Here is a 10341-nt window from a genome sequence, read left to right as displayed (position 1 = left end):
AAATGCATGGGCCACTCCACCACCCTTCTCAAGGTCAAAGTTACTGCAAGGAACTAAAGCCACCCAAGACTGGGGATGTGATGGAAGGACATGGCTACACTGGACAAGCAACCCTTCCCAAAGCTGTGTGAGTTCTGAATTGATGCAGAACTCCCAAGAACCTGCTTGTGGTCCAGCTGGTTCAAAACCACTCGCTCAGCTATTGCCTGAAGCCCAAAAGGCACAGACGGTACCGACGGTCAGTGTGGGTTACGAACAGCATGTGGTTAACACAGACACTCAGTCACCAATTTTACCTGCCAGTAACAAAATAGTTTAAAAACCAGCATTAAGATCCTTTAAGTAGAATAAAAACATTTCCTCAGTCATGAAAAGGCTGTGATTTTAAAGCCCCAATTCACTATGTTTGGATTCGCAGCCGCTCTTTCCTTTAAAATCACGGATGTACTGCAATATATTAATTCTAGCATACACCTTGCATTAGTTACGTTGGCAAAAAAAAATTAATTACTGGATATAAAGAATACTTTGCACTGCAATAATGGTCATCAGATCTTTTTACCAAAGCCCTATCCCACTGAGTTAAAAGGACTAGGGTCTAGCACAGTCTATGCAGTGCCTGTGTATTTTTTTCACTAGAAAAGCACAATTTATGCAAAACACTATACTTCTACATTTTATAATTAATTTTCAAATGCTTCACCTATACATATTTTAATAATTTCTGATTTATCAGATGGTATCTATAATAAATTTTTCTATATTTCAATAAATGAAAAGACGGCAGTTTCAATCCAACAACAGAGTGCCACACAATATAGGCCTGTCAGGCACCAATTTTTACTTCTAACATGTAAGTTAAAGGATAAGGAATTTATAATGCTGCCTGTGAACGAAACCACTTTTCATACACAAATGTGATCTTTTTTTTTCCAAAGGGTAATACAACAGTACATTTACATAAACTAATCCAAACAATCTATGTATTTGACAATGGCAAACCTCACACAGACTGCCTATTGTTGGTTTACATCTTGGAGTTCTTTATGTTGGCTTGTAACACTGCTCTAGCTGTCAAAGGTTTGACTTGGACTCTAAATAAATGGTTATAGAAGTGCTGTGCAGCGATATTGGACTTCTTTGCAAAAGAAAACCTGCTGTGTATGAATTCAAAAGCTATTAATTTTTCAGTCAAAAATATTCATGCCTATTTCTTTTAATAAAGAAACACTGTGCTGAGCAACTGAGAGATAATGTTGACTAGTGGTACAGAATTTTCAATAGAGCAGTTAAAAATAAATTTAGTAGGAGGTCCCCAACAAAGCTATAATTTTCCAGAATGTAAAACATTTTTAATACTAATCAAGACAGCCCTTTTCCCCCTGCATTCACTTTTTTTTTTTTTCTTCTTTTCCCCCCACTGCTTTTCCCTGTTTATTAGCTGTTAACACTAATCTTCCTGGCGACACCGCCTGGTATCTCCATAGCCTACAACACCCGCGAAAGCTTCCTGCCCTCCGCGGCTGAGCATCGATCACGAGCTGCCTTGCCAAACACTGCTCGCCTTCTTATGATTTCCTCCCTTTAGTTTTTAATCCTTCCTCCTGAGGGGCACCGCTGTTATGAAAGGCCTCAAGGCAGAGTGCTTTGAGACTCCCAGATTATTCCGCTGTTTTAATTTTTAATCCAGTAAGAGCTATAGAAACCAAACCTCCTCCCCATTCTGTTGGGTCTACATACTTTGCCAACAATGCGCTGAGGCGTTTGCATTCAGGCTGAGATGGATGCGAGGAACTAGAAGAATGCTATTTTTATAGACACTGTAAGTAGTTTCTACTCTAGAGGGCTGGTATCCACTGGATCAAGCAATTTTAGGCATCTCAACAGCTTAAATGGAAGGCTTTATACCTACCACTCAACTCTCTCCAAGAAGACACCGAAATTTCCCGTTGACTTTGACATCTGCTCCAGTGTTGCTGAATAGCCTGCAATTTTCTGTCTAGTAGCCTCCCTATGCACTTCTGCAGCCATTTATTTCCAACTACATGGAAACTGAGAAATTCTTTTCTAGTAAAAATGGGTGCGCGAAGTGTTTAATGATTTTATGTTCTCTATCTCTGTAATGCGTTCTGTTTCAGACATTAATTTTGTCTACCAACTGCATCTTGGCAGGCTACCATATTTGCTGGGTTAATAGTCTGACTCCTTTTTATTTCTATCACCATAAATCACACATATATGGGTGTGTGTTTGCTTTATTTATAGAAAAAAAATCAGTCAAAACAGATAAACCAATACTTTGTCATTATGCTGCATCATTGCATATTGATTAAAATTGCTAGTACTAACTATAGATTGTCAACGCTCAATTAATTTTCACACAATGACTCAAAGCAAAATCGAATAAAGCCAGTGTACCTTTAAATCTTACAAATCTTAAAATCAAGAAGCAAAGCACTCTCTCTATTTTGAATAATCATTGGAAGCTCTGAGGAACATTTTCAGCATTAAGAGGTTGGGAGAAAACAACAGCTGAAGAAGAGTCATTTTGGACAGGGAACGATGGTGGATTTGCCTGGGTTTGGGGGAACCCAGGAGTTGCCTTGGGCTGCAAAGCCACTTGCTTCCCCCACATCCCCTTTTTTAAAAGGGCAACCTGGGGCAGAGTAGGTTTCCCTTCTCAGTTTCAACAGTGTAAAACCTGATACTGGGTAACCACGATAATCATCAAAACATGCAGCTAGAGTCTATTCTACAGTAAATGTCTGTCAGACAGGGAGAAAGCAAAATAAATACACTAAATATAATTTAATTACATCTCCTTCCTAACACTTCCTAAGATTTCATGCAAGTCAGAGTGATGCAGAGTGACTTACAGGCTCATACATGAAGCCAGAAAAAAGGCCCAATATATCAGCTTTAGAGAAAAACTTCTTTCAAACTCCTTGAAGAGAGGGGCACAACAAAACCTGGGTGCCCATGGTGGTGCCTCCTGCAAAGCAGTGCTTTGCATCTCCTCACCGTGACCAGCTCCGAAGCGGGCCACGCTTCACATCACCCACTCCAGTGGGGAACAGGAAAGAGAGGTTTGTTGTGAGGGTTTGTTTGCCCTCGGCACAGTTCAGTACTTACGGGCTGAGGGGTGGCTTTTGGTTCAGTTGACTTCACATGCAGGTGTGTCATCATGGCTTGCAGGCGCTCTTTATCTTTTGCAAGCTGAAAGAGGGGGGAAAAAAAATATCCTCTGTTACTCATACGAATAAAACCCAGGCTCTGCTTATTCCTAATTAAACAGCTGGCACCGAGGCACGAGACAGAAGAGTTTTATTGCTGACTAGTTTGGAAATTGTATATGGTCTTTTTGTGAGGTAAAGCTAACGCGTGGTGCTGGGTGTCACTATTTCCCAAAGCAAAATGCATTAGCCCTCGAGTGAGAAGAGCTAGACCTGCCGGCACCAAGAGCTTCACTCTAGCCTTGACAGCTAGAAGACAACAGTGAATCATGTTTATTAACCAGCCCCACTCCAGCTAGGGAGGCACAGCAGAAAACAAGCGGGGCAGCAGCTCCGAGATGCGTTTGCCTCCTTTCAGGCCAGAAAACAAGCAGCACAAACGGATCGTGGCTTTTACGTCACGTACAGGCTTCGTGAGCGCGGAGACAGCCGTGGTTAAACCGCACGAGGCACCTCTGCGGGGCACGGCGGGGGGCCTCAGCGCTAGAAAGCACCTTGATTTAACTTGGTGAGAAGGTGGCACAGCTCCTTGGCAGGTCACCCCAGGGTAGCCAGGTTGGGAACCTCATCAGGGGCACCCCGAGCATGGGGTAGGAGCAGCAGTGTGAGTTGCCAGCATCCCTTTGTTATATGCCCAAAGGCAGGAGGGTGGGAAAGGCTAACAGCATCAGGAACCGTCGCGGAGCACTCATCTCAGGGCACCCAGTGCCACAGGACTGATGCCTTCACCCCTTCTCAAGGGTCACATCATGCCCAAGAGCTGGGGCAAAGCTCCTGTTCTGGATGTCTCTTAGATTTTTTTGGTTGAGATTTGCACTCAGCTGGTGTCTGGGGATCACAGCGCACACATCCTTGGCCAGGATGGCTTCCCAATGCAATTCAATGCAATGGCCAAGCAATAAATCTCATTATTTTTGGAAACAAGAAATTTTTCCTGTGTGCAAATAGGACTTTTCCCAGCTCTTCTTCAAAAAAAAAACCCAAACCAAAACAAAGCAGTGGAAAGATATTAAGAAATAATGCTAATGAACAAAGGGGTGTTATTAACCTACATGCCCAACGTAAAGGCTCCTGTTTCCAGCAGGACTTGGATCAGGTTCTTACAAATGACATTTTTTGCAGAGCTGAGTTTTGCTTTAGACAAGCCAGATTCCTGGTGCCAAGAGGAGAACTGTGCTCGCATTCCAGCAAAATTTTAAACAACCTGCCCACCTTATCACCATCATCTGTTTGAAGCAGTAAAGTTGGGCTAAGTGTATATAAAAGGAGACTTGGTCATAAATCCCCATTCATAACCTTCCAGTCAAGGTTGTCTCGCTCTTCACAAGGCGAGGGGTTTGACTGTGCCAGAAAGGCATCATGATGGGATAAAACTTGGCACACATGTTTCCAAGACAGAAATTAAATAAAGGAAAAAATAGTGTCACCACTGTGTGCTCTGGAAGTGCAAATGCAAAAATCGCTGGGCTTTTCAAACAGCTGCTCTTTTCTTGGTCAAAAATCTCAATGGCAAGAGAGAAAAACCTGACACCTACAGCAGATCTCCTGCTATCTCATCACCAGATCTGCGTTGGACTTCCAGAAGAGCCGAAGGGCAGCGACGGGCTCTTATCACAGTGCTGCAGCAGAAACTTCTGCCTCTGAGAGTCCTTTGAGGACCTCTTCAGAGAAAGGAGAGGTCTCACCCCCTTGGCTGCCGTGCTTCACAGAAAACAAATTAAAACCGAGAAACAGTTGTACTCTCGGTGCAGCTCTGTTGTGCAATCTCTCACTCGTAGCAGTCGCTGGGCACATGGGCTGCTTGGCGGGGTCATCTGCACATTAAATGTTGGTCTGCAGGCTACTGCAGAAGAACAACATCTTCTAGCCAAAATAAACAAAAAGCAGGCACCTGAAAGCTTCCTGCCTGCACCAGGGCGGCAGCAGGAGGGAAAGGCACCCGGGCAGCACGGGGCACACCCCGCAGCGCTTCCTCCGGGCCCCCTCGGTGAAACGGAGCGATGAACCTCCCTCCGAACGGCCGGGGTCCTTGTTTGTGGTGTTTTCACTCATCAGCTTAGCAATGCTTTTAACGCCGTTTCTGGTGGATGGAGGTTATTAAAGATCTCTCGACATTTCAGGCAGACACACGCTAGCATTTTGTCATAGTCTAGGAATTTAAACACTCACCCAGTTAGGCAGGAGTTTAAATTATGAAAAATAGAGGTCTCTCAGTTTCAAAGCACTGAGGAGAAGTAAAAAAATCTGAAGAATTTCTTTAAACTGTTTTTCCCTTAGGTCAGGAAGCAGTAGTGATATAAAACTAGAATGTCACTAGTAGCCCCTCTGGTCAGCGGGGTCACACAAAAGAAGCCATGAGGGCTTGCTCGGCCACCGATGGGAGCAAATGCTCACTGAGCACTCACTGGAGTGCAGATGGTCCAGAAATGGGGATTATTAGTAAACATGTAGGAAAATACTCTTGATCTACTGGTAGTGTTCTTGGACAAAGACTGTTCTGCCATGTACGAGAAGATCTGCTCTGTACAGAAGGTCTGAGGACTGTAACACAGTCCCATCTGAAGCCTTGCCCTTTTTTCCTATATCCATTTGGAAAGCTCTGCATGGTGGGAGTTTTCAGAAGGCCACTCATTTCTTCAGGATAAGCCTGATGTTGTGATGTTTCCCTCACCTCTGTGGGGTACAACCATGATGTAGGTGCCTAACTGTGGGTCAACAGAAAACACACCCAGAGCAAGGTACAAGCTCTGCAAACTTGGACACCAAGACACATGCCCTGACCTGGAGAAGTTAAACCCTAAAACTACAGAGGTAGGAAAGGCAGGAGAGGGAAGGCACAGAAAGCACTAGCCAGAAGGGGCTCAAGGCGAGGGGCAACACGGGAGTCTGGTGACCAAGGAGCAAGAGAGAAGGCATTAGGCACAGATGATGAAGAAAGCAGACAGAAAATAACAGCAAGGAGCAAGAATGTGAAAATGGAAACCCAGTGAGGGCACTCAACAGGAGCAACATAGCCACATCAACAGGAAGGGGAGATCACTTCAGCAGCAGGATTTTGGACAGACCAAGGACAAAGGAGAAGGAAGCCAGTCACAGGCAATGCAAGAGACAACCAAGACGTAGCCTCTTCCCTCCCATTAGGTGCCTAATTAGGCTGTGCACTAGAAAGGTGCATGATCCACGTCTCAGGAGTGGACTCAGGAGTGCAATGGATGCTTTAGGAAAGCAGGCCCAAGCAGTGATTTCACTATGCTGAAAATGGCCAGCTGTCTTCATTTTCTCCCATTAGGAGATACTTTTTTAAACTTATCATAGCCTTGTTGCTATCCTGAAATGTTTTTCCACTCAAAGGTGGTGCTGCAAAATAGATGTCCTGTTCCAGCTAAGAACTAGCTAAGGATAAGGATATGTTCCTGTGTTTGTGTTTTACCCAGCAGCCTAATTCTCACTATTTATAATGGCAACAAATGATCATGTCAAGACGGTTTAAACAAAGTGAAATATGAGAAGATCTCTACCTTGTCTGTGATGTTTTAAGTATGTTTGTAATGGAAATGCTGAGACCAAAGCTTCAAGATACTTCTGCAAAGGGGCATTTGCAATCAAATACAAAACAGATCTGACCTGTTTTTTTCAAAAAGTTAATTTAAAAATTACTTTCTTTAAAAGGCATTATACTTATCTCTGTCTACAACACTGATAAAACTAGTGTGTGTAAAATAAATATGAGCATAAAGAAAGAAGAAAGGCTTGTATTTGGGTCCATCACACTCAAAACCTGAACTACATCCTTCAGGTGGAATAAACTTGTTAAATTCTACCACTGTCTCGATGGGGGTGTACATGCATGAAATGGTGTGGCATCTAGGACTTGCCATGGAGGGGACCCTAAACAGCATGTGATACTTCACAGCTCCACTGGAAGGCAAAGCCTCCCATCAGTGCTGACTACCATGGGTCAAGGCTACGGGTCCCTGGGTCAAGTGGGAAAGGCTATGGGTCCCTCTCTTATCTAGCTCACAAAACTCAGTTGGCCACAGGGCTTGTTGTCACCACTCTGTTGGTAACGGCTCCACTGCAGGAGTATTGGGTTAATGGTCTTAGTCCAATTGCTCCTGCTATGACATGTGGGCCACTGCAGACCACATCACTGAAAACCCTGCTGTTGGGCCAGACTTCTGTTTCATTATGGTTCTGTGCAAAAACAGGTCACAGCCAGACAAACTAGGTACTGGGGACAAACCCTCATATTTAGGCAGATATGTATTTTTTTTTCAGTATCAGAGGACTGATAGACAGAATGAAAGGAGAGGGAGAAGAGGGGTACATGTATATTTCAGAAGCAGGACCACTCTCCTCCCCCACCTGTCCTTGCTGGTCAATGCATAGATGGTCTCATTCTGTTATCAACATCCCTGTCTAAATTAAGCCTCCAGTTCATCCTATCGACTGTGCCAGTATGATTATTAAAAACCAATCCAGAACTTTTTGGTCCTCACACCACTTTGAAATTATGTTCTTGTCTTGGGGACCTTACACTGCCCTCCCATGCAATGACTCTAAGCTAAGAGGTATTGCCCAGCTCTAAACAGGTGTGAAGCTCTAACTATTAGTCACTTATAACAATTAGTAGAACACACTGATGATAAATCTTTCAAGAATACTGTCAAGGGCTTATGGAGAGGTGGTAACCATAACCATCTCTGTCCTGTCCAATGTTAACATAGGGCCTCCTCCCGTAGGTCCAGGCACAGCCATTCCCAGTGACTGCAGCAGAGGATTAATGCTTTGCAAGCTGACTCTAACTGAAGAATATCTATTTACCTGCAGCCTGAATATTACTGCATCTTGGTAAAATACTATCTCATATCTCAGTTTACCAGAAAGATTTCACTTCCCCCACCCCCCAGTTCTGGAGAAACTTCTTAAAATAACAGACCATTTCTCATAACATTTTCTGCAAGACTCTGATATTTTATGACTGGTAGTTTGATTTATATAAAACTTGTATTAAAATAGTTTATATTGCTTCAGTTAATAGTGAAAGAGTTGTCATGACTAGCGTGTTCCTGAAAGTAAAATTTAGGAAATATATATGAAAGAAAAAGGGTAATTTGTAAGATAAGAAGATAAAAGGCATTTTTCTAAATGCTTATCTTGAAAAGTAACAACAAGAAGTTTAAGTGTGTTTTTGCTGATTTTTCTCTCCAACTATTTGAAGCTATAAATGACTTAACTCAGTAAAATTCCAAATGTAATTATCTTCTGTACTTAGCCCAAGGCTTTCCATATATCTCTACACTGCTGTCTTGCATACAAAATAGGTTTTTCAGTAGCTGGTAACTATATAATGTACAACATTGTTTTAATTTCCCCTTCTTTGCTAACCTCTTGCCTACACACAGACACACTGTCAAAGCCGCCCAGCCAGAGCAGCGAGGTGCAGGGAGACAGAAAAGGACTCAAAAGCATTTGGAAAGGCAGTTACACAAACAGGTCATACCTTTGCATCACATTCAATATATTCCAATTTACCCCCTTTTTGGCACTTTAAAAAAAATTATTTGCTACAAATGGCAAAAAATAATAGTAGTAGTAATAATAATAATAATAATAATACATGGAGAGTATTAGTATATGAGAGAGCACCAAACAAGCCAGGTCATGCAGCGTTTTGAAATAAACATCAACCATTTCCCCCGTGTATCAACAACTCTAAATGAAGGGGACCGTATTCCACTCGCCCCCCTCCACCCCCCCCCGGGTGAGTATAAAAAGCATTAGATACATACTGATGGATTTCCAATCAGTCAGCCTGTTTAAGTTTCCTATTTCTTTTCAAGTTACGGTTTAGAAAAGAGGAAATGAAGCTGCAGTTTCTTTTGACGGTTTTTAAAAACTATGACAAGAAGGTTTTGAAAGCTGGTTTTCAATCACAGGGGGGAAAAGCAGAACTCATTTTTTATTGCTGTCGAGAATTGGATTTGATTAATACTGAGGTAATATTAAAATAAATTTTATTTTACCTGTAGCTCTAACTGCTGTACAACCTGCATTTGTACTCTACATTGGGCTGTACTTCTATCATCCAGCGCATGCTCACTGTTGAGATGTCTGTAACAATACACAGAAAATCATTAAGTGAAATGGATAAACAAAAAGGAAAAAGTAGTTACCAGAATGAATAAGCAATCTGAATGTTATCCAGCAGGTCTTCATCAATAGCTGAGATTTTAAAGATAATTTGAAATTTTCTTTCTTTTTCCTCTGTCCTGCTTTGGTTTGTGTATCTTCCCATCACTCATTATAATCTCTTACACACATTTTTTTTTTTCATAAGAAGGCTTATTTGTATATAAGAGAAATTTTGCAGAACAGTTGTTTTTCCTCCATTAGGTAAATGAAAGTGAGATTAAGAAATGATAGTAAAATAATTTCATATATAACTTTGTATTACTTGACTATAAGATGCTGGATATATCTAAATGGACACATGCAATACATGAATAATTAAACCCCACTGAACCCTCATGTTCACATGATTAAAAATAAAATAAAATACATGATTGTGTAAAGAACAAAAAAACCACATAAAATTTGGTGTATAAGTATGTGCAAAATATGTACCAATAAAAGAGAGAAAAATACGGACAGTTACTGTAAAACAAATCTTCTTCATCCAAAAGAAACAAAAAGTCATCCAGAACACTAGAACAGCAGGAACTCAAGGTTTATTGTAGTACGTGTTCTGAAAAACTTCCCCCATGCAAATGTTAAAATAAATTTTAAAAAATAAAGCCTCTAAAATAAAACTGCTCTAAGGCTCAGGCTAAAGCTCTGTTTTGGGGCTAATACCTTCATAGAAATGAAAAAAAAAAATTAAAAATCCCCAAATATTGTTCTCCCATCTACACTTTTTTTTTTTTTTTACCTTTATATTGCCTTGATTTCAAGATCTTTAACATCTGATGGGCTAAATTTAACTCCACTGACTCCTGTGATTTACAACACAGAACAATTTGGCCTACTTATCCTCCCTCCCATGCTGGCCAACCACTGATCTTAAATGTGTAAAATTTAGTATTCTGTGGAGTAACTTTCTCACCTG

At 41.6% G+C, this 10341-nt stretch overlaps 1 protein-coding gene across 2 annotated transcripts in view; it reads right to left on the bottom strand.

The window, feature by feature from the left end:
- The window catches only part of FOXP1 (forkhead box P1), a 73755-nt gene that overhangs the window by 24911 nt on the left and 38503 nt on the right, over positions 1-10341 (bottom strand). For both annotated transcript variants that reach the window (XM_010177330.1, XM_010177331.1), the window contains exons 6-7: positions 9260-9347; positions 3133-3216 (exon numbers count right to left, since the gene is read on the bottom strand). In XM_010177330.1, the coding sequence (XP_010175632.1) occupies positions 3133-3216; positions 9260-9347 (172 nt within the window). The remainder of the gene's footprint in view (positions 1-3132; positions 3217-9259; positions 9348-10341) is intronic.

This window comes from Antrostomus carolinensis, unplaced genomic scaffold (assembly GCF_000700745.2).
Source record: "Antrostomus carolinensis isolate BGI_N321 unplaced genomic scaffold, ASM70074v2 scaffold14061, whole genome shotgun sequence".
Classification (NCBI taxonomy): Eukaryota; Metazoa; Chordata; class Aves; order Caprimulgiformes; family Caprimulgidae; genus Antrostomus; species Antrostomus carolinensis.
This window is presented reverse-complemented; position numbering and strand designations above follow the sequence as displayed.